Source organism: Phasianus colchicus, chromosome 9 (assembly GCF_987193195.1).
Source record: "Phasianus colchicus chromosome 9, bPhaCol1.hap1.1, whole genome shotgun sequence".
Lineage (NCBI taxonomy): Eukaryota > Metazoa > Chordata > Aves > Galliformes > Phasianidae > Phasianus > Phasianus colchicus.
Window position 1 is genome coordinate 16427903 of NC_143444.1, and position 27606 is coordinate 16455508.

At 38.3% G+C, this 27606-nt stretch overlaps 1 protein-coding gene across 8 annotated transcripts in view; it reads left to right on the forward strand.

The window, feature by feature from the left end:
- BCAR3 (BCAR3 adaptor protein, NSP family member) overlaps positions 1-27606 on the forward strand; it is a 104611-nt gene that overhangs the window by 14674 nt on the left and 62331 nt on the right. For 6 of the 8 annotated variants that reach the window (XM_090146328.1, XM_090146329.1, XM_090146330.1 and 3 more), the window contains one exon: positions 26270-26597. In XM_090146328.1, the coding sequence (XP_090002454.1) occupies positions 26270-26597 (328 nt within the window). Of the gene's footprint in view, positions 1-18747; positions 19430-19460; positions 19844-26269; positions 26598-27606 lie in introns of those variants that run through there. The other 2 variants (XM_031614715.2, XM_031614716.2) reach the window with 2 other exon arrangements.

The window sequence follows — 27606 nt, forward strand, 5'->3', positions numbered from 1 at the left end:
TAGTTTCCTTGGAAATAAATAGGAGGCATTACTTTCAGAGGAATCAACGTAATACAGTGTACTATAAAAAGTTACAAAATAAGCCTTTTACATTAAAATGAAAACACCATGGCTCAGTAGAAATTTGTATATTATGTTTTTTAAGTCTTATCATGAGGTGTATTTTGTCACTAGGATTCTGTTGGTTTTATGAGTTTTGGTATGTAACTAGAAGAGTTATCTATGTGAATAATCAGTACGCAGTCTTCTGGCTGGTGTCTTTTTTGCTTAATCCATTATTTAAATGAATAGAAGAAGTTTACATTAGGGTCTCTTCTTAAAATTGTATAACAAAAATCAACAAAACTGGTGTACAAATGGCTTAGGGAAGTGGACTGGGCATGGCTTTGCAGTTTGGGGTACCAGGCTAATGGAGATGAGTGAGAGGGAAGGAAGGAAGGGAGTATTGCTAACCACATAGCTCAGGAGCTTGGAGCAGCTAAGCAGTAAGAGTAAATGTACATGAGACCAGTGGGTGTTTGCAGAGTGGAGAGGCCAAAAACTATTTGGCTATTGCAGGAAAAGAGAAACCAAGCTAAATTCAAATTTTGTTCTAATCCACTTCACTGCAAAATCACCTGGGTTTGTTCAAACCACATTTAACAGCAGCTTAAGCTAAAATGGGTGATCTAGCACAGGTGCATGAAGAGTGCCAGCACAATCCAGCTTTCTTCTGTTGTGCTGCAATAGACAGCTACATAGGAACATAATGATTGACATCTTGTGAAATGTGTACATATTTGGCTAGTAGCCATAATTTAGCAAACATTTACCTGAGCACTATTTCATTAATTATACAGCTGTCAGTTTGATTTTTATCGTAAGTCTAATTTGTTAGATAAGATAGCACTCAATTCCTAGAGTTAATTCATCACAAGATAATTTCTGATTTAAAGTTACATTTCTTGTAGGGCAACTTGAAAGATCTAAGTTTACCATAAAAAGTTGAAGCTCCAGAAAGCAAATGAAAAGAATATATTTATTATTAAATAGTATATATTTTTTCTTTGACTATTTGAGTGAAACATCAGAAAACAAATGAACACTATGGACAGGGGAACTGATTTTTGTTTTCTAAAAGAGGACCATGTCACATACACTGTTCTACAGTTTCATGGATCAAACACTGACTCTGCACAATGGAGATTAATAACTTCTGAGTTGGTATAGCTGAGGAATTGGAAAGAGAAGGGCCGGAACATTGCAAATTAGTTTAATCTACAGTGGAATTGTAGCTTGGAATCGCAACTGTTCTTTTATTTTTCTCTTGAGCCCCTCACTCCACAGAGAGCCTTGCCAGCTGTAACCAGATTTCTCATTAAGTGAGTGATACATGCATTTACAGCCTGTTACTGTTAGGTGCATTACAGACTGTTCAAGCTGAGAAACAGCTGTGCAGTCTTTCCCTCAGTGTATGCTGGCTCAGGTTCAGCATGGCACTATCAGCAGTCAGGCTGCTTCTAGTTAGCTTCAGGTGCAGGTGGAATTAATTTTCATCTACCTACAGAAGACTACACAGATAGACATAAAGAGGAAAGACGAACTAGGCTGCAGTTATTAACTCTTTCTATTGAAGAGCTTGATGGTTTTAGTTGTAATAATTCATTTAACTGGAATCCGTGTTACATAAATATTACAATTAGTCCTAGACTTCAAACTATGTGCTAAGATGGATGTACTGAATGAATTTGGAAATTTGGACTAATCTTTTCTAGTGAGATGTTGGGTTCATTAATACTTGGTCATGTGATTGCTGTCAGATCACCTGCTAGGGCAAGTCTGATCTGCATGAATACCTACCATTTCTGTCAATCAACAACCATATGCTGTACAACATTCATGTTAACTTTAGGCTAGTTGTGGGAGGATGTACAAGAACAACTCAAGTCACAGAGGTAGCTGGTTCAGTCAGCTGATTAAACTCTGCAAGAGCAAAGAGCATCTGTGTGGAATTAGACCAAAAGTGTATCAATGTCTTCACAGTACAACCTTGTGCTTATAAAAATGATGTAACAACATACGTATACAGAAATTACTACCCCAGCTTTTGGTAATTCATGGCTTAAGGGTTTTCAGAGATTGTTGTTGCCTCTATGTCTCCATTTCAAATAGTCCACTATTACTTATTTGTTTCCCCTGTGCATATTGTCTTGCTTGTATATCCCCTGTGCATATTGGCTTGTTTATACTTTTGCTACCTAGAGCATCTGTGGCAGTATATTCCCTCATTGAACGTGAGTTGTGTGCAGTACTGCTGCTTCTGTTCTAGGACTTCTGCTTAGAAAAAACACAGTTGTTACAGAGAAAGTTGTACTTCTCTTTTGTAAGGAATATAAATGAGGAACAGTTAGTCTGTGTATTCCATGAGCGTTACGTTAAAAATGATGAAGCGCTATCTTGGTAAAAAAGTTGTCTCTTGTGTGATAGGTATTGGCTACAACAGAAAATACCTGTTTTGAAATCTGATGCAACTAAGTCCTTGTAGCATTATTTGTGAAAGGTCTGGAAGACAGAAGTGTATCACCAGAAGATAAACAAATAGATATATTCCATATAATTGAGTTATTCTGACAAAATAGTCTGAGTAGATGTTAGGGGCATGCTGTTGAATTAGTTATGGATGATGATCTTAAATTGCAGTGTGGTTGCTGAGTCAGTATGCTTTTAAGTCCCTACTGGTATTTTGTAGACTCTATCTTTACATAAACATTGGCCAGAATAATACAAACAAATCGAGTAATGTTTTATATTTCTTTCTGTATAGTCTGTAATAGATTTGCCAAATTCAGACTGAACTAAAAATTCAGGTTTTAAGCGTCGCTTTAGAGCCTAGGCTGCCAACAGTATTTACACTAACGATTTCAGAGAATTCATATCCTTAATTTCTTCACAACATTTGGTCAAAATTTTACCAAAAAATATTTTGATTCCGAAAGATAAAACAATAATTTGAACGAGGAAACATGAAGGAAGAACGGGTTTAAAATAAGCGAATGACAGTACTGCATACTCCTATTGTCTGCTCTGAACTATTATTGTTTAAAAAAAAAAAAAAAAGGCCTCTCCTCTAGGTTCAGGCTGAACTTGGATGTCCGTGAGGGTTTGAGCTCTTTGAGATGGAATTGGCTGAACAGAGCAGTCTATTCAGATAAATGCAGGGGACTCATTCACATGGAAATCATTCTTGGCACGGTTGATACAAAGCATGAGTAAGAAGAAACTGAGAGGAGGCACAGAGGGCTGCACTGCCAGCAAGAGTCAGCAGAGCTTTGTTATTTGTAATATGTGTAAATTACTTTATATCAGATCAGTCTGGCCCAAAATGTTAGGAGGTAGTGGTGAATCATAGTTTTACAGTGAAATTACTTCAAGTTCATTTGAAGCCTGATTCTTGTTTGTATGTGCAAATAAAAAGTGTTTAATAATGTTAAAACCTAACAGCATACTTGAAAGTGATTTTCATTTCAATCTTTCTTAAAGGGCCTTAGTGCTGAGAAGTTGCATGAGTCTAGTTTAAAGCAGTAACAAGGGTAAGACAAAAACGAAGAGCTAACCAGTACCAGCAAAAACCTGGTATTCCACATAGGAAAACTACATTTTTCTGAATGTTGCTGTATCAGATGTGCCTCCGCTAGGAGGAGTTGTCATCATATGTTTGCACTGTAAGAATGTCAGGCTTGTGCTATAGTTATTTAAAATATTTATGGAAAATGTAATTACAATTATGATGTGAAAGATCTGTGAAGTTTGGGTGTATATGACTGGATTGTTTTACTTACTGCTAAATGGTATCAATATAAATGTGAAATGCAGTTTGCAGAGTGGAAAAGCAAACTTACATTTGTCATTTGCATTTAGGTCAAAAACTGAATGCACTTCCTGGAAGTTACAATTTATTTTGAATTTCATGTTTTTCAGAGAATATTGTGATCTGAAAGTACCTGTTTAAAGCAAACCAGTAAAGGAAAGATTTCAATGCCTGAGTTTGTTCCCCCTCCTCACATAAGAATGTTTTCTCTGCCTGGAAGATTCCTCAGAGAAATTTTTTTGTGGTGTGCACATTACATGCTGAGATTTTCTGATCGATATTATGGCACGAGATGCACTTTGATACTTCCTTGGTGACTACTTGTCATCCATAGTCTGCAGTATTTTGACAATTAAAAAAAAACAGCCTAGAATAGAGGAAGCAGTATATTGGTGTATTCTAGTGGAGGTTGAGGGATTTCACAACAGGATCTGAGTTAGCCAGTTTGTTTTGTAACAAACTGTGAAGTGGGTAAATTCCAACAATTTTTGCAGTGAAATGATGCATGTGTATTTTTCCGGAGTCTTGACACGTTTCCAGGGTTGACCATTGAGTTGAAATTCATAGTGGCTTCCAAATAATGTTTGGGACTCGGTAAAACTTATTCCAATTTAAACACTTTTAAAATATTTCTAGGTACATATTATACTTTAACACTGGTAATATCTCTGTTATGCATTACCTTTCTGCAGGACAAGTATTTTGGACCTTATAATTTGTTTGTTTAAAAATATAAACAACTTAAACTTATTTCCAGTGTTCCAAGACTTACAAAAAGACTAAACAGCTTCACTGTCTGACACAAAGCAACGCAGGCTCTTTTCTGACTGTAACGCATCAGCCATCAGGCAGCTTTTCCTCATATGTTCAGAGCAGACATGTGTTAGAACAAGCGGTTTGTTGCTGGAAAGTCATCCTTCCAGTTAGTTTATAAAGATCTAATGAGCAAGTTATTTTCCTGAACAGTGGATGAGAGGAAATTTTTCAAATACAAAGTAGTATCAAAAATGTAAGACTGAAGTTGCTGCATGTCAGAACATTACCGTTTCTGCTTCTGGCATCAGTGCTCTGAATTGAAATGTTTAGCACATAAGTTATAGATTTAGATATGGACGTTCTTGAATTTGTTTAGCATACATTCAAACTTGCAATTAGAAATCTCTTCACAAACTCAACAGTTTTTGGAAGTTTAAGTGTTTGTTTATGTAGATCTTACATAACTGCTTAAACAGAGCACTGAAGTTTGGATAACGTTTTATGCCTGTTTTTTTGTCTTCCTGTTTGTCATGCTTGTCTTTTATTGACTGTCTTTTTATTTCATTTTAGAAGTTTAAGAAAAAGTGACAAATATTTTTACTTTTTTCGAATTTTACTTTTTTTTAAATATGAACAACATCTCCAAATTCTAGCAGTCTCTCATATGCTTTTGTCATAGACATACTTGGTTGCACTGTTAGTTGTTGACTTTTACTGTGTTCTCATCTTGGACAAACACCCTCCACAGAATCATAAAAATAATGTATATACAACTTCCAAATACACTTTGACCAAGAAATTAGTAATTTCTTTGACCATAAGAATAGGACTTGCATGCTACCAAGTGCTTTCTGTGTTATTCAGTCATATCAATATTCAAGAGCAATAGTATTGTAGTGGAGGTTTTGTTTTTCAGAGTCCAATGCATTGTAAGGTGAAGGAATAGATAATGAAGCAATTACTCACTTCTAACTGGCTAGCACAGCTTGGTTCTGTAGAATATTGCAGGCTCTTTAAACAATACAGTTGTGTAGAGGTAAGAACTGGCTTTTTCAATAAAATCCTTGAGAAAATTTCAGCTATGGCAATCTATGTTCCATCATATGATGTTGAAGGAAACAAGTGCAAGATAATGCAGGAAAGGGGAAAATAAAGCCAGTATCTTTTGCATAGTGTTCACAGTGAAATAGAGTCACTTACAAACGAGCTAGATAAAATTAATGTTTTATTGTTTTTAATGCTGCTTCTCCAGTGTTGGGCATGGGTGCCTCAGGCTGTATGTTTACCAGAGCAAGAACACACAATTTTTGTTCTATAGAACTTTTGGTTCTACTGTTAAACCAAAAAAGTGTCTTTATATTTTATCTAGTTAGGAATTTTGAGAAATGTGTTAATTGCTATCTTAAGCTGTTTATAAGTAAATGGATTCTATATGGCTTAAAAGTAGTCTTCACTATTGATCAAATACCACATTTTTGGAAGACCTTAAAGAAGTCATCTTGAAGATCCTTAGAAGCTTATTTAGAAATTCTTTAGAAGCCCCCTTCTCACAGATCTTACTTGATCAAAATTATCTCTCTATTGTCCATTCTATGATTTCAGTTCTTACCATCAGTGTACACGTTTATTCACACTATAACATCTATTAAATGCTACCTTGATATATTTTAAATCTCTGTATTCTTAATTAAGAAAGTAAATGTAAAAATCTAACTGAATATTCTCATAAACTCAAAATATCCTTAGATTAATTTCTAAACAAGTTTTCAACCAATTTTTTGGGAATCACTAATCAAATTTTCATTTAATTAAAATTGGTGTTGGTGTCATATCAGTGCTCCTTATATACCAGAGTTCTTCAAGTACAAATAAGTTGTAGCAACAAGGAAAAGAACTGCATTTTCTACTTTCCCAAATGGATTCAGTCTGTAAGACTTAGAAACACATTAGGAAATGCTTTTATGTGACTCACTACCATTGTAACTCAGAAGATGTTAATATGGAACCTTGGAAAAGCTGTTCTGACAACCAACAAGCTGAAGAAGAAACATTTTTAAAAAAAAAAAAAAAAAAAAGAAGACCTAGCAAAAATAGTTCATATCTAACCAAGCCTTCAAAGCTGGCTTTTAAAAGTTCTTGCTGTTACATTAGACATAGGCCTACTGTTTTGTTTTGGATACAGTAGACTTGTTTTAAGTTCAAGACCATGAGTCAGAATTTCATTTCTGCAATATCTATAAATTTCATTCCATGGACAATCATATCATTTCTTAGTTCCTCTGCCAAAGTGAATATTTTCCTGAATTGAAAATTTAATTACACCAAATGCCTGACTTACTCTGACTTCACATACTTACTAACCTGCCTTATGTTAGGCATATGCTTAGCAACTGTGTTGATCTAAGTCTCTAAGTTCTTGTAAGTCTAAGCCTTTGATATTTTCTAACTTGTAAAATAATTACTGACAACTATTTACATGGTGTTTTGTTGTTTGTTTTTTTCTTTTAATCTCTGCAGTGGAAGATAAGATTATTGTATCCATTTTGCTGAGGAGAGTGATAACCCTACATCTTGAATTAAATTATTCCTAGCTAAGTAGTACATTCATGGCAGTAGATGCAAGAGTTCTTGCTCTAGCCAGTTCTTAAGATAGATGAATGAAGCAAGAGGGCTTCAGAGGGAAAAAGGAATAAAACCAGGCTTGCCATCAATAAGCTATGGGACAGCTAGGCAAAATCTAAGACGCTGTTTGCTTATGAGATCCTTCAGTATCCTCCACAAGTTGCAAGACACAGTGAAGCACTTCTGAGATGTTTCTACACTGGTGCACCCAGCATGAGAAGCTATGCCTTCATTGGCATAAGTGAAACCTGATGGGAAGAGACTGATACTCTACAATGGATGATTGTAGGGATCTACAGAAGGGATAGGCAGGGAAAGCAAGGCACAGTGGTTGCACTGGGTGAAGAAGGGGCTGAACTGTCCAGAGCTTTCAGTTGGTGATGATGTGATTGAGAGCTTCTGGGTAAGAATTAAGGGACCAGCAAATAAAGATGTTGTGGGAATCTATTGTAAGTGACCTTGCCAGGATCACAGAATCGTAGGGGTTGGAAGGGACCTCCAGAGATCATCGAGTCCAACCCCTCTGCCAAAGCAGGTTCCCTACACCAAGTTGCAGAAGTAGGTGTCCAGGCGGGTCTTGAATATCTCCAGAGAAGGAGACTCCACAACCTCCCTGGGCAGCCTGTTCCAGTGCTCCTTCACCCTCACATGAAGAAGTTCTTGCATGCATTTGTGCGGAACTTCCTATGCTGCAGTTTCTGGCTGTTTCCCCTTGTCCTGTCTCCACACACTGCTGAAAACAGTCTGGCCTCACCACTCTGCCCCCCACACCTTAGATATTTATAGATCTGGATCAGGTCCCCTCTCAGTCTTCTTTTCTCAAGGCTAAACAGACCCAGTTCACTTAGCCTTTCTTCAGAGGGGAGGTGCTCCAGGCCCTTTCCCATCTTTATGGCCCTCCACTGTACTCTTTCCAAGAGATCCCTGTCTTTTTTGTACTAGGGAGCCCAGAACAGGATGATGACACTGATGTATTATTCTTTAAGGATTATTTAAGAGATACCTATAGATCAGCTGACGTTGTCCTGGTAGGTGACTTCAATTTGTCAGGCATTAGTTTGGAATACCTTACATGCGTTGGACTCAATGATCCTTGTGGGTGCCTCCCAATCCAAATTGAGAGTCTCCTGCCTTCATGGAATCATAGGATATCCTGAATTGGAAGGCATCCACAAGGATCATTGAGTCCAACTCCTGGCTGCACAGAGGACAGCCCTGAAATAAAACCCTAAGTCTGAGAGAATTGTTCAAATTAGTTCTTGAACTCCAGCAGCTTGATGCTGTGATTGCTACCCCAGGCAGTGTCCACCACTCACTGGTAGAGAACCTTTTCCTAATCCCCAACCTGACCCACTCCGTTACAGCTCCTTGCCATTCTTTCAGGTCCTGTTGCTGTCAACAGAGAGCAGAGTTCAGGGCTGCCCCTACACTCCCTGTGAGGAGCTGTAGGCTGACATGAGACCTCCCCTCAGTTTCCTCTTCTCTGGGCCGAACAAACCAAGAGACCTAAGCTGCTCCTCCTCCGACTTCTCTAGATCCTCCAGCATCTTTGTAACATTCCTTTGGATGCTTTTGAATAATTTTATATCCTTCTTATATTGTGGCACCCAAACCTGCACACAGTATTCGAAGTGAGGCACCAGCTCAGAGCAGGGTGTGACAACTCTTCCCCTTGCCTGGTGGAAGTGTTGGTCCTGATGCACACCGGGATACAATTGTCCCTGTTGGCTGACAGCACACACTGTTGTCTTATGTTCAACTTGCCATCAGGAAGAAACCCCAGATCCCTTTCAATGGAGCTGCTCTCCAGCCTTTCATCCCCCAGTCTGTACATATATCTAGGGTTGCCCTGGACTGAAGTACAGAATCTGGCACTTGCTCTTGTTAAACTTCATGAGTTGGTGATTACCCAGCCCCCTAATTTGTCAGTATCTTTCTGCAAGGCCTCTTTACCCTTGAGGGGTCCAACAGCAATTCCAACAGCAATGAATCTGCCTTCCTCACTTGGAAAGATCATAGCCAAAGTTCAAGACCAAGTAATTTTGTGTTATGTGCCATCTTATCCTTTTGAACAGAGTACAAAAGCCCTTGTGCAGGCAGCCCTTGCCCTCTTTTTCCATTCTGGACTTTGCCATGAATTAAGACTTGATTGCTACGTCTCTTTTTCGTTTATGATGCTTTTATCAGTTCAATATCAAAATTCAGCTTGCATTTGTAAGAACTGGAACAAGCCCTGTAAGGTGTTACATTCTGAATGAAAGAACATAGTAAGATTTTCTTCAACTATGACTCACTGTACGGGATATTTGGAGAATAGTTAGTAAGATAACAAGATGCAATTATTGTGCAGCCTGCCTAATAATTCTTAAGATCAGTAACTGAAGCTTTTATAAATTTAATGTAAGATTCTGATTTATTTAGATAATGTTTCTGCTTTTTCCATCTCTCTGTCAAGGTAATGACTTTTCAAGCCTATGTAGAAATCAAATATTCATTAAATGATTTTAGCTACTGCAAATCTTCAGAAGAATCTTGAACTATTGGTGTTCAAGTAGATGAGTGTATTCTCAATCTTTTCTGAGAAGTTAAAAAAAAAAAAAAAAAAAAGGTTTAATAAGCTTCTACAATTCATTGGTTTAACTTCATTAAAATATGAATATAAATATGACTTTTGTAACTGCTACTGTGAGCAGGTTAGGAAATGATTCAAGTTGATCACTGCAGTGGAACTGGACATATTTCAATTTGAATATTTTCACCTGTTTTTGGGATTGCATTTTGTAGTTTTTTCAGGATCTGGAATGAGGACGTTACAACAATGGAACATTTTTCATGCAAATAACAATTTGAACAGTCCTTTCACCTGACAAATTGATTTATAGATAGCTACATAACAGTTTGATCAGCTGACCAGAATGTTCCCAATTCTACTAGTATAACTACAACTTCTAACGGTGAAGCTTCAGGTAGATGCGTTGAGGTAGATCTAGCATTACTGTACTGCTGGTAATTTTGATAAATTTGTATTTGAATCAAATCAGTCCCCAAAATACAGGGAATATCTTATGATTCCTGTAAATGTGTCTTGCAAGCTGATAGCTTGATGCTGTCTGTTTATTTGCAGTTAAGCACTTGAGTTCTTTAAGTGAAGCTTTCATTGAAGTAGTGCAGTTTCTTTTTTTTCTAGGCACTTACATGTGTCTTGGGGAGCAGTGTTTTCATTCAGCCTCTCATTTTGGCTGATGAAACAAGTGAATAATTGAGTTATGCACTTGAAAAATTGTGCCAGGTTAATCTCTGACTTCTGTTTACACCAGGATGTTTACATGCTAGATGGATTTGCCTGTTGTATTAAAGAATTCTGGGAAGGCCACAGAACAGTTCAGTCAGTCAAACATAACTGCAGACTGTTTTGTTTTCACAATAGGGACTAATACTTGTTATCTAGTCTCCAGCCTATTATGGCATGTTTTTGTTTTGTGTCTGTCTTTTGACAGAGTATTGTGTCTAGGTGCAGAGTGCCTAATCAGTTGCACTGCAATGCTTGTTTTTCAGCACTGAAGCCAGGCATTAGAAAATGCATTTTTAAAGAAATTTTCTGTTAAATAAATATTAAACCAGTACAGAGGAAAAGATATGCTATTCTATTTGCTGTTAATCTGAACTTCAAACAATGGCATGGTGTTTGTTGCTGGCTCAACAGTTTCCAGATAGTGCTTCATGTGATAAGTCACTTCAATATGCAAGCACTTTCACAAGATTAGTTTTATAGGACTAAGCATTTCTTTGTATAGTGAAATTAACTTTTGGAAAATCTTGTTAAAACACTTTCTGCTTTCTAAAATCGTATCTGATATCATATTTAACAGAACTTTTTTCAGTACACCGAAATTTGGATTCATCTAATCTAACTTCAGGTACTCAAGCTCATGTTCCATGGTAATTAATATCAGTAATTAATCTGTACACTGGCATAATTCCCAGCAGCACATTTGACCTGGATCAAATGTGTGCACATGATCACGTATCTGTTGAATTAAGCAGAGTACACAATACAAAGTTCGCTACCTTTAGGCTTTAAAATATCTTTATACCAGCCAATGGGAGGGAAGTGATCAGAATAAATGATTTGATATGAGTGGCAATAGCTAATTAGTACAAAAATAACCATTCAGACTTGTTAAACCACTTCAGTCCAGTATGAGTTTTACAGTGAATCAGTGCTTTGCATCCTTGGGCTGTGGTATTCTTTATCTGTATTAGGAGCTGAAAGGCTGCTCTGCCATTGATTCCTGACCTTGAATGAGGCTGAGATTTTGAAATGCCAAACAAAGCAGTTGGTGCCCTCTTCAGCTTTTCTTTAGCTGCTTTTTTCCATTTCTATTATCCCTTTAGTTGTTAGTAAAACTATGCTACAGCTGTGTGGTGAACCCAATTAAGAAATTTGTCTGACAGAAGAAAACAACTTTTTCACCTCATTCATCCAGATCAAGTCACAATCCCAATTCAAAATTCAGCTGCAAGATCATTCATACAAATGTGGATGGCCAAAGAAGAAAAAAGTGCTGAGCACTGGTTGCCAAAACAGCCCTGCTTCATACAGTGAAACCACAGCCAAGGGCACTGCACTGGGAGACAAGTCACCCTATGCTTCTTCTAGATATTAGTAAGAGACGGACAAATTCAAGCAATAATTCAGAGCACTCTGAATTTTGAATTACTTTCAGTAGATGTATCTGTTTTTGTTGATTGTAGAGCTACATCTGCTATTGTCCTGGAATGTTAAATTTCTTCTTTTAAGTGTAGCCTTCCAAATGTCAAAGAAGTGTTTCCTCTTTTCTAAATCCTTCACAGTCTTAAATCTTTGCTTGAGGCTTATCACTGTATTTTATTTGCTTGAAAACTGAAGTACACAAGTGGAAAGATTCTTCCAGTTTCTGCAGACAATCTTCCTAAGTGCAAAAATGTTACTGGTGATGTACCTACTTTCTAATGCTGATATGTAAATGGAAGACCAAAAAGATGACTTGTGTACCAAATCGAACTGATAGTTACACTTGGGTCCAGTGTCTGTATCTGTTGGTGGCAAAGTAGAAAGTGAAACACAAGGGAGCACATGGGCCCATAATGATGCTTTTCTAGAATACTTTCTGAGAACCTAATAAAAATGAAGTAACAAAGTGTGAGTGCTGAGAGCCACAAATGTTCTTTCCACACACTTCTTATCTTTGTCTTGACTTATGTTTTGATGTGCTCTACAGCATGTTCTGGACCGCGGTGTCCTGCCATCTAAGCTGGCATGCATTTTTGTGTTCATAGCAGGTTGTAACTCTTTGGAGATGTACCTTTGTTTTCCTGTTCCAGAAATTGTAGTCAGAGGGTGGGGCCTGCTGCTTGCCATGGCTTGTCCCAGTGTGGAATCAAGACATACCCAAAATTTGGGTAGCACTCCCAGATATTACAAACTATAGACTGCGCTTCTGTCAGTGCTGTGAATGTTCTCAGCTGTCATCCAGCATGTTTCTGTAATTTGTTTAGCATTGTAAATAAGTCAGGAAATAACATAACCTTTTCTGGAAATAGCTTCATCAAAAAAACAAAAAGGTATTTCTTGGTTCCTTCGTATCTGTGAGTTCAAATATAGGGTTGTTTTTTTTTTTTTCTTTTTTGCTTTTTAAATGTCACTTCTAAGTATTCATGGTGTATATTTCTGTACACTGGTTGTATTACAAGTGGAAATATACGTTAAAGCGAAGTGACAAGAAGATTTTTATGACGCATTCTAAGAGCTAGATACTTTTTCCAGTATCTCTCCTTACTGAGCTGGATTCTGATTAATAGCATCGTATGGCTCGTATGGTATGATTTCATTAACATCTTAGAGATCCTCCTTTGGGAGGCTAATGGTATAAATATTCTTTCCTTGTCTTATATTGATTTTCCTTTACAAACAGATGGCACTATTAATAGATATGTATTTGGAACTTTAATAATTTTGTCTTATAAAGCCCAGCCTTAGTGCAATTTAATAAAATATAGACATTGACATAATTTACTGTGAGTGAGTATAAAATAATACACAAAATGTGAATTAGAGTAAATGTAATTTACACACAATAAGTTTGAATTTTTGGTGGGGAAAAGGTATTTTTCATTTAGACTTTTAAATAACTGTTCCTGCATATATTGTATTTCTTGCCCAGCTGCAATTGTGTAAAATTTAAATGTGAGTAATTTCTTGACATACGGATCTTAGGTCTCATGAATGAGAGGGAGACTTAGGATGTTGAGAAGGAAGATGAGTAGCAGTGCAGATGCTTACTTGTGCTAGGGACAGCATAAATAGAGAACACTATGTATTCAAAATCATCATAAAATAACTGAGAGTCTCTCATGTACTTTTATTAGAAGGCCAAAATGATTAGATTAAAGCCACAACTAGTTTACAGATGTCTTGCCTCTTGTCACTCAGATAAAACTCTTTTGCTCATTCTTTTTTACTTCTATTTCAGTGCAAACACAACCAGAGTGCTCTGGGGCAGTGGTATGTAGTGTTAACCTGGCAGATTCCAGACTAGTGCTGAAGTATTTTAGTAGCTCTGCCAACAGATGGAGAGGAGGATGCTTTGAAAACTTTCATTTGTGTAATAAAGGTGGTGTTGCTACCTGTGTGGTCTGCTTTCCCCTCACTGAAAGATTTGCAAGGTTTTGCCATTTCCGTTTTAGGAGCTCAGCAATGTAGGAGCTATTACAAAGTTATAAACCTCTGACCGTATTATTTAATCCACTGAAAGTTCCAAATTCTGTGCCTGCTTTCTAGCCTTCTGTTTATCCTTGTTTTCTACATCAGTTATGTTCTAAATGGGAAAAACAAAAAACAAGCAAACAAAAAAAACAACCAAAACTCAACATTTGTCACATGCAGAGGTGTTGTTAGCTCTCTTGTATTTGAGACTTTTTACAGAAACATGAAAAAAATAAAAGCACACGAGGAAGTCTTATCTCTTCAGTAATAGCTTTTTCACTGCTAGGACAAAAAAGGAAAATATACCCTCTAGTAAAAAGGAGCTCATAAAACCTTATGTAACTTTTTTTTTCTAATACTTTCTTCCAGTTTAATTAGTCATTTGTCAAAAGTAGCCAACAACAAGTGGTTTAAATGCAGCTTTAAATGTATACTTCAGACTTCTGAAACTGGTCTGTCTAATCTATACCAACACAAGTTGTTTAACGTAATTTTCAATACTGAATTGAAGGTTGGAGGTGGTGCTGGTGAACATGTTACTGTCATAAGATATGTGCAGTAATTTATTTTTGTAGCATAGAATGGATTTACTAATTGGTAGCTGTTATGATATGATATGTAATCTTTCAATTTTTATTTTCTCTGACAAAGGCTGTGTTTTATTTTTTATTTTTTTATTTTTTGCTTCAAAGAGTGGCTGATATTAGCTGACTTATGGCACGTAGAATTCAGCAACGGGCAGCTGTAAAAACTTCTGATAGCCACAGTGAAAATCTTTCCCAACATTTCAACTTCTTTCTGATTTAAGACTCACTTTCTCGAGCTGTAGATTAGAGGTGTCTAACAGTAAACCAGTTCCTACTGGAAAATACTGATGTGTCAGAGCTGAAGTTTTTATCCAGTAGTGAATGAGGCTCAGGCATCAGGCGTTACATGAACCCAGTTTGTGTTCTTCTAGGTTAGCAAAAATTAAATGTGCTGTTGCCTGAAACTGCAACAAACCAGAGCATTCTCGTGCTTCAGTTTGTCACTGAATGAGCTTAGATTTTTGTAACTCCTCAAACTCTTCTGCTTTTACTGAAGCATTATTTCTAGGATGATCATTTATGGGGCTGATAGTTTGCAAAGTGTTTTGAGGCTAGAGATTGCAAGGCTTCTTGACTCTAACTCGTAACCGATAGCCCTCTGAAGTTTTGGGAAGACCTCATGTCTCCAGGCCTAAGACAGAACATTCAGCAAAATTGGATGTTGGTAACTTTCTCGTGGAGGTCTGCAGAGATGATGGCTAAAATTGGTCATTTCGGTTAGCAACCAGGGCAAATCTTAGAAAGCACTATTGCAGTTTCAAAATTAAAATTTAAAAATCACCAGCAAATTAACTTGATTTCTTAGCTGAGCATTATTTTTTCCATGGGGCATCTGTGGGAGTTGAGGGCATGTAACATTTTGCTTGTTTGGACTGTTTCTCTTATAAGACAAGCCTAGAGTAGAAACTTGCTTTAGCTTTTGTTCATTAAAAAATCTATGAGAACTGCTATCTGAGCAATCTAAGCATCCCCTGTACTCATCTTGTGTAGTTAATTTGGGTTCTATCTTTACAGATAAACAGCAGCACTTTTAAAGTAGATAGATTTCTTCCCTGTTATTTTAGGACTGTAATTCTGATGTTTAAGATTAAACTGAAAAGTTCCAGTGAATCCCCTTGTTTCATTGCATTATCTCTTTTTCTAACTGTGAGCCAAGGACATTCTGTAAATGATCTCTTGTGAACTAGCAAGTACTCAACTCCTAGCATAGTTAAGGTAAGCAGCCTAGAGCAGCACAGTTCTTGGGACTGTCTTAATTGTCAGTTATGTCCTCCACTTGTATATTTTCACCTAATGCAAAGACATTGATACGAACATAAACAAGTGTATGTACTCCTTTCCTTCTGAAAGCAGAAGTCTATGGTGACCATACATGGACACAGCTATGTGTGATGTGTGGCCAAAAATGCTCTGCACACCACTGTTTTCTTAGCCTCCCCAATCTGATATCATGAAGTACCGTGATTCACCACTAGAAGTTTTGCAGCAAGGTGATGGGCAGACAACATGATGCTATGTAGATAAACAGATGAGTAAGGGCTATGACAGGTCAGAATACTGATAGAAAGGGCTTGGCAGAGGTGCTGTAGTTGTTTCAGGGCACTAGTGCTTTCAGAGGTCTAACAACATCTCAATAAACCCATTTCTGAAATAAATTTAATACAGTGTGAAAGCAGCAAAAATGACAACAAGGACTCTAATCTAGCGTGATTCAGTTTAACTCTCAGTAGCTTTCTGTAGTAACTCACAGTAACATAATGCAGCTAGCATAGGCAGTCCTATGAATTCTTCATTCTTATAGGTTGCAGATAAATCTTTAAAATATGTACAAGGACATGTTGTGTAAAGTGTTGTATGTAAAGGAGAAGACCAATTCTCAGTTTGATTTGAAGGCAAAGTCAACTCTTAGGAAAAGGATGTAATGACTCATGCGAGAGTAATCACAGTTTATGCAGGGCTGCCCAGTTACCAGTCCCATTACTGAGCACTCAGTCATGTTACTAAGGAAATTGCTACTTCTTTTCTAAGTCTTATTCATAAAACATGACAACGAACCATGACATTACTTCCTATATAATGGCAGTGCCTGAAAATTTCCTGGAGTTTTTAGTGTCGTAAATGGAGACCATCTTACGTGGTAACTGATCTGAATTGTTTGCGTGATTTTGGATATTTTTCACTGAACTGTGGAGAAGCAAGGTCTTTCCTGTGAAAATATTTACCACTGTGATATGTGTTACAAAAGTGAAAGTATAGGTCGTACAGAAAGTACGTGGCTCACAATACTAAAAGTGTAATCCATGTGCCTCAACTTCTTTTTCTGTTTTCTGCCCAAATTTTGGTTTTCTTGAACAGGCCATAGCAAGACATTTTGTTGTCCAGGATGGGTTTGTGGTCTTTTTGTTTTAATTTACTTTACCCTGCTCTTCCCCTCCCTTCTCCAGTTTTATTTTGAAGAAAGATCATGCTGAATTATCCTATGGAAAATCTCCAAGGGTTATTCTTTGTGGCATGACTTTCTGGAAACTGACAGTTTCTGAAACATTTATGATACATCTCTTCATCTATTCTCAGACGCTCACTCACCTGATTTTTGCACAGCTGGCAATGTCAGAAGTTACCATTGCAGAGTGCTGTCAGATCATAACTTCAAGGTTTTATTCAGTGTCTGTATAATGTTAGAACATCCTGTAATCTGGGGAGAGACAGGCAAGTGTAGAAGTTTGCATCCATCAGCATGCTGCCAGTGACAGGTCATGTCCTATCAACAGAGAATTTACCCTTTGGGAAACAGCTGTCTTTTATTTTTTACCTGAACTTAACTGTTACAGAAGTTGTTACTGGAAAAGGTGTATGGCAATACATCAATTGTATTCTCCTCCTGCTCATGCCTTCTTTAGAGGAACCAAAGTGAGTTTGTCATGAGCAGGAGAGCACGTCAGAAGTGCCACTGTGATCTTCCTTTACATCGATGTGTTGGATAAGTTTAATAATTTTCTGATCTTTTATTTTATCTTCTTTCTCTGCAGTATATTGGAGATCTCTCTACATTTTCTTTCTTTTTTTTTTCTTTCTCTTATATTATACTAACCGTCTTATTTGAGATTTATTCTATTCATATCTATAAATTGTCAGATTTTTTTCCAAGAAGTTTCCTCTCCCAATATGTACAACACACATGAGGGCTAAATAATCTTGTCTTGATAAGCTAAACATTCATTAAGATCCAGCTATGCTTCAAAGGAAGGTACTGTGCTCCTTCTGTCTTGAATTGTTCCTTTTGTTTAAATCTCACTTTTCTGTAAGGTATTTTGGGTAGTTCAGATTGCAAGATGCAGTATTCTGGTCACTGCATGACAACAAATAACAAAGAGGTAGATATCCCAGTTCTCCCAAATATCCAGAGATGTCACCTATGGGGAGTCACCACTGTGTTTAGCAGTTTAATCCTGCTGTTGTCACTACTGGATACAGATTGTTTGGACTGAGAATATCAAAACTTCCTTTTATTTTTGATGAGTGCTTTGATAATACACAGGTCGTAGCGGATGAATCATCTCCCTCTTAATGTTCGTAGTTATTTAGACAGCTTAGGGACCACAACTTCAGTAATATCGTGTGGTCAGCCCCTGAAGCAGATACTTTAGAAGCTTATTAAAGCTAGTCCTGGTAAGGATGGGGGAAGAGAGCGAGAGGATTAGACTTCAGAGTGAAAAGAAGAAAATGCGTGCAAGGGATTTCCCAAAACAGAGGAATTGTACAGCCAGTATTTAATGTCAAAATCAGTAAGATACTTAGTTAGGCAGATAAATATTTGCTTCTGATATGTAAATGCTAATAGGTTGGCTGTGAAGATGTTTCCAAAATGTTGGCTTAAAAGGGAAAGTGTTATCAAAATTATTGAACATGAATCTTCTACTTATGAAGCAGTTTTTCCTTATGAGCCCTGTGTTTCCAGAAGCTATTCTGAATCACCGTAATCAGCCATTACTCATGCCAAGAAAGAATTCCCAACCAGTCTATATTAAGGCCTCTGGCTTTAAAGTGAAGAGCTCAACCAATTGCATAAATGAAAGGCATTGACAGCTAAGGGTATTTCCTGCTGGCTGGCTCACAGTGACGGGTGGCAAGGCAAAGTAGTCCGTGTGGTGGCCTAGCTTCTGTGTCAGGCTCTAAGAAGCAATACTGTTTGTTGCAGGGAAGACTGTGGTGAACAGCAGCATGCCAGATGTGCACAGGCCATGGCTGGATTGAAACGGGCAATAAATGGAATAATCTGGGGAAAGGAGATGTAAGGCTTGAGTGTGTATCTCAGAAGTGATGTTAAAAATGTAGGGGCGAATGGGATGGTTGTCTGGATGCACTGTCAGATTGTGCTGTTCTTGGTAGCTTGAGGGAACTAGCTCAGCATTTCTGGTTTTGAGGAAAGAGAGGGTGGTGAGTTTGCTGCCTTCAGCTGCTCTGCCTGATCCCCTTACAGATGTTTGAGTCTTTGTTCCGATCCGCCAAACCTGTTGCCCAGATAACTGCTTGTGACGTGGTGGGACGAGGGGGAAGTCTGCCGATGTAAGGAATTGGTGAATGGCATGTAAGCAACGTACTCTGAACTGTCCGTCAGCAGGGTGGATTTGGGAAACTTAATTCTAGTTTTGCAGTGCTAATTTGAGAGAAGAAATTACGGAAGCCAAGTTCTTAAAGCCGAGGGAAAAGGAGCAGCGCGAGGTCACCGAGCGTACGCGGCCGTGTGTCCCGGCGGCTCTCCGAGGGGCGGGGCGTCGTAAATCAGCGCCCCCGCTGCTCACAGCGCCCGCGGTCGCCGCGCTGCCGGACTCCCGCACGGCCGGGCTCGGGCGGCGCCACGCAGCCCCGCAGGTGAGTGGCGCCCGGAGTCGGGCTGTGCGCTGGGGTGAGGGCGGCGGTCGCGGAGCCCGGGAACCGAGGTCCGCGACCGGGTCCGGGGCGCCGTCTGTGCTTGCCGACGGGCGAGCGATAAGGCGCTCAGGAGGTTGAGTCACCTTTAGTTATCGCGATCCGCTCTTCTTCGGGGCGGGCTGGCGCAAGTCTTCGCTCCGGTTTCCACCGCGGCAGGGCGAAACCCTGGGCCCTTCGAGAACGCCCCGGGCGGTTACTGCGGGCGCCCCGGCCCCCCCTCGCCCCGGCCGCCCTGCGGGCCCGAAGGGAGACCGCCCGGCCGCGAGCGGAGCCGAAGCCGAGCCGGAACGGGAGCGATCAGACCGGCGGCTGCTGGGACGGCGTTTTCCTTCGGGGCGGAGAACGACGAGCGGGGTTTGTGCGAGAGTTGATGTGCGCCCGTGCTCCCGAAGGAGCGCGGCGCTCCCCGGCCCGGCCGCGTGGGCAGGCGGAGCGCTGCGGGTGCCGCGGGCCGGTGCCGTACGTGAGCCGGCGGCCGCGGAAATGCGGCGGGTGCTCGCAGGTGTACAAATCGATGAGCTGGGGGTACCGAGGTGTTTCGCTAGGGAGAAAGGAAATACTGCTGCCGTCTTCTTTGATCCGTTAAAGAGGAGTTTGTACAAAAGCGCTGCTTTCTGTCCAAATCTGCGGTGTAGATAAGGTGGTTGTTCAAAATCATAAAGCACGTACTTGCTGCTGAAAAAGATTTTTTGAAGTATTTAATTTGCGGTTAGTGTAGGATTTTCTTTTATTAAAATCATGGGAATACAATAGCAAGAAAATAATAAATTACTTCCTAGAGGAGGAACAAAAGTTGTGTTTTGAAGCATTAGCTGAGAGACACTTAGATTGGAGTGTAACCGTGGTGAGCTCTGCTTTCTGCAGCAAAATGGAGCTAGAATGTTCAGTGCAAATTAAGGCTCTAGCAGCACAGAACTAACTCTGTTGGTTTTGGTTGGGTATTGAAGTTTGAGATTATAGCAAATGATGAGATCTACTTGTTTGTTGAACCCTCTTCACTGATTGCTTTTTAAGGCTTTTTTTTTTTTTTTTTTTTTTTTTTGATAGAGGTGGGGGCATTGAGTGTGAAAACTCAGGAAGAAAAGCATGGGTTCTATCTGTTTGTTTCATCTCGAAACAGATCAAATTCAAAGATAACATGTCCTGGCCTACGTGCTTTCAGTTGCTTTAGAATGCTGGTTATAAAGCATATCTAAGATTGTCAGATTACAGTGCAGGGATCTATGGGGAAAGTCGTGTGTATATACAGGGAGAGAGCAAAAACAGTTTGGTAACTCCCCAGGGCCCTTTGGAAGCACTGACCTGTCTTTAATCCTGTGGGGAGTTTCTGATGTTTGACAGACTTGCATGTTTTCTGATAGCAGCTTAAAGCCTTTGTACTACTGTGTATGCTTTCTCAATCTATTTCTGCTTATCAGAAGTTCTTGAGCCTTCATATTCTTCTCGAAGTCCTGTGACCCCTTGCAGCTACTGCGTAAGTTTATCTTGTTTAACAAACAGAAACCCAAAAAATACAGGTTGTAGCCATTTGGAGAGAAGAAAAAGTCTTTTCTTGTTTCTTTCTATACTAGTGAAGATGACTCTATATTGCTTCTCAGCAAATGATTAACACAAAATCTGTGTAGCACGTGCAAACATACCTGGTAACTACAGTAAGATCGAAGTTCTGTATCCCTCTGTATTTGCTGTTACTGCTTTGTAAGGTTGGAGGGAAGGTGGAAGACGGTTGTAAGGAAACTTGCTGTGTCAGAAGTAAGTGGGGTTCTTACAAAAGTCGTCTTCATTAAAGACGTAAGAACATAAGGCAGTTGTCCTTTGATTGGATATACTAAACCATTTTCTAGCCCTCTTAGCTTTATAGTGTACATAATGATAAAGAAGTGAGTGAAGTGACTGATGGTGATGTGATAACGCCAAGTCTAGACTTCAGAGCGTCTGAAGTCATGCTAGTTCTCCCTGTTAGAATATTCACACTTCTCTCAGAATATTGTTGATTTGATATCTAAAACTGGTTTAGATATAATTCAGAGTTTTGATATACCTTGAGAGTCTGATTCAGAGCTTGAAAATTGCTTTTCAGTTACCTTTTATGATATTTCATGTCCATATACAGCCTTGGACTGTTGGTTATGCCATTCACAAATCTCTGACACCAAACTAGAAATTTCCTTCTCTTCCCCTCATCTAAGGTATGAAAGCAAGATATGGCCAATGGCACTGGTTTTGTTTCCTTGTGGGATGGAAAGGCTGCCTACTTTTGCATCCATGTCAAACCTGAGTGAAACTTCAGCCTATGAATTGCATCCAAAATTTTTTGTGAAGTCTGAAGCAGAACGTTTGTATGAGGGCTGTTACTGTGCAATGCCTGCTATTTTATTGTGTTCGCCCACGGTGTCATAGGCGGATGTTGGTGCTGTGGCAGTAGAAGTTGAAGCTTCCCACCAATATTCCATTACATATGTTGCTGTGGGCCAGATGGCAGCAAAGGGATGGTCTGGCAGAATGGGATCTGACATGGAAGTGCATGTGAAGCAAAGGTGTGTCACCTTTTCCACTCCATGTGGGGAAAAAAAAAAAAAAAAGGCACTCACTGACATTCATCGCCTGTTGCTGAACGTTGATGGAGACCACAAAGTGAATGTGAGCACAGTGAGGCAGTGGGTGGTGGTTTCAGCAGTGATGTCAGCAAAGTGGACTGTCTCCACTGGTGCAGATTTTTATGAGCACAGTGTGCACGTTCTTGGTCATCAGTGGCAAAAATGCATAGCTCGTGGTGGTGACTGTGTTGAAAAATAGTGTTTTGTAGCTGAGAATTTTCTTTATAGGGTGGTGTCATTGTGTTCTTTGTATCTGTAGTAGTTTCATTGGAAATAGGAGGAATTACTTTCAGAGCAGCATATACACCTGCATTCCAAAGCCAAGAGGGCATGAATAGATTTTTGTGTATAATTTTGGAGGAAGCAAAGTTTTTCATTGTTCATGTCTTTTTTTTGGTTTGGAGCAATGATATGAAGAGATACCCATCCCACTGGGTTCAAGCTTTGTTCATGTTTGATCTTGCCCACCAGATATGTATGTCATTCTGTGCATAATCTCATAAGGTTTTGTAAAGGCCATGTTGATTTTAAAAATAACTTAATTTGTATTCATTCCCTTTTCTCCCCACTCATAACCAAAAGACAAGTTAGAAGTTAGCTGGAAACACTTCATGCCCTCCAGTTTTCTGAACTTAGAATCTGACTTCTGCCCTAATAGTTCCCTCAGTTATGGAATGAAGGAAGGGAAATCCCATTCTCCATTAAAAAACAAACAAAAACAAAAAACAAAAACAAACAAACAAACAAAAAAACCCACCAAAATCTAGCTTTTTTTTTTTTTTTTTTTTTTTTAACAGTATACTGTCAAGAAATAAACTGTTTGTACATAGTTAGAGGGAACTTGCACAACTCATGAAGTGCTCTGTTTTGTTAAATGCTACATTTTGGCAAATAGGAATTTGTTCATCTAAGTGACTTTTGGCCTATCTGTCTGCTATTAGTTCTACCATTTCCATTGTTGAATGCATGATTGCAGATGTTTTAAGTGCTGTGTCTTTTAGGAAGTAAAACTAAAAGGGGCTCTATCTCTAGTCGAACAAAGACAGACATTCTTTGAATCATATGCTGAAGTATTTGAGACATTCCAGATTCTTCAGCTGAAGAGGCTCCCTCCTTGCATTGTTTACATTCAATACAAGAAAAAATGTATGGCAAGTTTGGCAAGACTTTTGTTACCAAGTTAGTTGCTGTAATTTCAGTTGCCATTTGTCAAGAATACATAAAACAGCAAATAGGCAGATAATTTTTTGGGTAGAAGTTAGCAGATCTGGGCTGTTTTTTTGTTGTTTTTGTTGTTGTTGTGTTTTGTTTTGTTTTTTTTGAGCAGAGTATTGCTTGACATTTCAAAGCTTGTGTGCACACAATTGTGGCAAAGTGTCCTAGAAGTTCTTAGATATTAGATATTTCTTAGGTGGGGAACTTTAACTTGATTACTCAAAAAAATTAAGAAATGCGAATTTGGGAATTAGGTGTTGAATATGAGAAATGTAGGATGTTACTGAGGGAGTGAGTTTTATAAAAGGTACAATGATTAGGACATAATTGGTGGAAGTACAGTTGGTTTTTCTATTTTAAGAAGGGTTTCTGGGGAAATTAAAAGGAAAATGGTGGATTTCAGAGAGTCATCATTTATTTGGTGAATATTGAATTGGAAATCTATTGGATTGCTATAATTATCCTGGGATTGGGTTAGGAGAGGGAATAATTATCTTTATGAATCGTTGAACAGGATCCATAAAAGTTGTTGAGAGTGTATTGCCATTATAAGTCCTATTGTGGACTCACCTGGTACTATTAAACTGAAGCTTCCTTTGGTTATGCTTATGCCTACTCAATTTTACTACCAATTTATATGAAATACTATGTTTTGTTTCAGCATGGTGGGATCTTGCAGGAAAGCCTAAGCAAATTCCTTCTGACTAGATGATCTACATTTATGTAGTCAAAATTCAGAGTTTTGAAGGTGTGAGTTTTTTAATAAATCAATAAGAAAATATGATTATTAAGTACAGAATCTCAGCCCAAAAAGGAAATAGCAATGCATTTGGAAATATGAGCGAGGTGACCTCCATTTTTTCAGTTCCTTTATAAGTGATATTTGCTTCCTTACATTAAGCACACAAGGGTTGAGGTTTTCAAATGATTGTGTGACTTCTAAGAAGCTTAATTTAATTTGATTTTTTTACTCCCTTGTTGCTTGAGATCAATGTTGTTATTCCTCTGTAATAATAAAGCTGATTTTACTGGAAAGGAACTCTGTCAGTTTGTTCTAGCTAGGAAACTGTAGCTTTGTGGTAAACACTTGCATTATGGAGCTTCTTATCTGTGGACCGGTTGTTTTGCTTAGGATATTTGTATTACAAATAAATACAAATATATTACAAGTAAATACAAATATTTGTATTTACAAAGGCCTTGCAGCACTTCGTTTTATTTTGAAAATGATCATGTGATATTATTAATAATAACAATCAGAAACTGTACCCTCAAGGCACTTGATAACAGTATTTCACACCGAGGGCCCGTATTATAATTTATTAAGGACTTTTGTGAGTATGTGGCTTTCTTTCTTTCAAGTGTTGAGTATTATTTGGATCTATGTAACTAACAAAATCATTTCATTTTAACTTCTCAGCTCTTTTTCTATTCTTTGCAACAAGAAACCTGAGCAAAGTCAAACAGATAATCAGAACTGCTATGTCCAGAGGCTTTTCTGCTAGAGTATATTGCAGCTGTGCTGGAAGCCTTGGCAAATTAAAGATAAAAAAAAATCATAGTCTAAGTATTATTTATCATAACTGAGTATTTATTGTAGGACTTTCAATATGGGAGAAGTGGGATAGAGTTTGAGATGGAATTCTGGAAACCTGTGAATCTGCAACACAGCTGGAAGAAAATAGCAGAATAAATTTGAGATCAGTTTTATTGTTACTGTAAAACTAAGCCTGTTACAACAACCTCTGAGAGAAGTAACAATAGTATCAGTGCAGCCTCACTTTCCTAGTATCTGTGGTGCTCAGGCTGGAGAAGCCAGCAGGACTATTCAACGCAGCTCTGATTCTGCTGCAACACCTGTGCGTTTCCCAGAACCAGAGGAATTCTTGTGTAGCTGGAAGCTGTCTTCCAGACTGTTAGGCCTTTGAGGTACTACTCTGTTTTGTTTTGTTTTCCTGACACGAAACAAAACCAAGTCAGAACAGATTCTCTCAGTCAGCTATTTCAGAAAATCTTTCCTGCCTTCTGATTATCAGTCTGTGCTGCTTGTGTGGTTTTTCCAGTTTGCACAGGAGACACCTGGTTGGCTACCATCTGGGTCAGATAGTGTGGGGTTGATTGACCTTGTGTTGTTCATTCCATAGAATGCCTTTTGTAGGCTAATATATGTGGATAGGATAAGGCATCTTGATTTCTCTAATATAACACTGTGAAGTGAGCATGAGATAGGTGGAGTGGGTTTTTGGGTGTTTTTTTTTTTTTCTTCCTTTTGATGAAGAGGGATCCATTAGTGTGTCTGAAGTGTCTGTCTCACAAGGTTTTTTGCTCACGATAACAGAAAATCCTGTACTGTACAGCAGGCTATAATTGATTGAAAAAGAGACTGACAGCTATGTAAATCCCTACTGTCAACAATGATTTGAGCAAACAGGCTGCGCATGGTGCAGAATAGAATTCCAGTAATCTGCTCCTGCCTTTATCTCTAGGATAGAGCCCTTTAGTTTTCAGCCAGTAAGAAATGTGTGATGGGTTCTTTGCTAGATTTATTACATGAGCAAGACTGTCCAGGAAGATTTTTCCTAACAGTGTGCCATTCACTGGATTTAGAAATGTTCTCTTCCAAACCAATCTGTTGTGTTCCTTATTCTTTGTCAAAATGCTCTTAAAACTTTTGCTTTTTGTTAATTATTTTGATTTGGTGTCTGACTCCTCAGAGGATGTAAAGAATTAAAAAGAAGTTGGTACATAAAAGTGGAAAGTGGAATGTGTAAAAGTTAATAAACACATGTACTTGACATATGCAGTTGGGCAGAATGTGACTTGATTGTAATACAGGCTATGCCTTGAAGGAGCTGCATTAATGCAAAGTGAAGTTCAGTTCTAGGTGCTTTTGTTAATCATGATATTTAATTTCCATTAAAATGGGGCTTTAATTCATACTGATTTTTTTTTTTTCCCCCTCCTCCAGAATCAAGAATGATAGCCACAGGGAAATTTGCAAGTCTTCCCAGAAATGTCTCAGTGAACCATCAGTTCTCATTAGCATCGTCCATGGACCTTTTGACCACCAAACCTTCACTAACTGAGCATCACTCAGACTCCTTTCAAGACATATCTATCCATGGCACTCTCCCCAGGAAGAAGAAAGGAACAGTTAAAGTTAGGGCTTGTGATATGTTTAGCCATGTGGGAATGTCACCATACACCAGAACACAAAGGCAACAGCCACCTTTTGTACAGGATGTCATAGAAGAGTACCCTCTGCAAAATGGGAAGAGCAACAAACTCCATACCAGGTACTTATGAAGTCTTAATTTACATTTGCCTGTTGCATAGGGATTGTTAGATGTTTTCCAAGGCCTCTAAATGTCTAGTTACAGGTGCAGCTGTTATAACTTTGTGTGCTAATGGAAGCTGATTTCCTGTCTAGTACTTGGTTTGCTTCTTGATGAGAGGAAACCAAACAAAAAAAGTGTAAAATTTGCAATATTTGAGGTAGGATGGAATCTGATGGATAGATTTCAGGAATTTTAAGAATCTTTTTTTTTTTTTTTTTAAACTTACTGAATATTTCAGATTTCCACATAATTTTCCATTTGCAGTAATGTCAATTAGTAGAATTTACATCTTTTGAGTCATAACAGCAAGTGCTATTTCTGTTTGGTCTCCCAGGGGCTTTACTAAAATACACACAATGCTGTGGTAGCAATTTCTGAGTCTTCGTCATATTTGCTGTCAAGTTTACACTTCTTGAGTCCTCTTGTGATGACTCTGCACCTTTTGCTTGTTTAAAAAAAAAATAAAAAATGAGAGAGTAAGTCTTATTTTCCTGTGGTACACATTCTGCCATATAGGCTAAGGTATATATTCTAATGCTTAGGCTCACGTTCAGATTGTTTGGTTGGTTAATTGCATCAGTTATACTATAGTATAGGAAATTCCACACTACCTTATCTGTGTTTTATCAAAATAGCCTTGTAGTATTTTGATTCTGTTATAGAGATGTGTATAATGTTTATTATAATTAAGAGTAAAGCAGTCTTTCATTGCTTTCATGCTGCTCACAAAAGTTAGAAGTGTGAATGATTTAGTCAAACTTCATGGTGTGCTGTTCAACTGTAATGTTGTGTTTGACATCAGTAGGCCAGAACTAACCATTTTTAGGATTACAGTGCTTCATGTGTATATGGATATGCTTATACTGAACTGAGACTCAGGCATGTCATTGTTTTAAGCTTCATAATTTGTTTAAAAAACATTATATTGATAACGTTTTTAATCATTCAAAATGAATAATATAATATT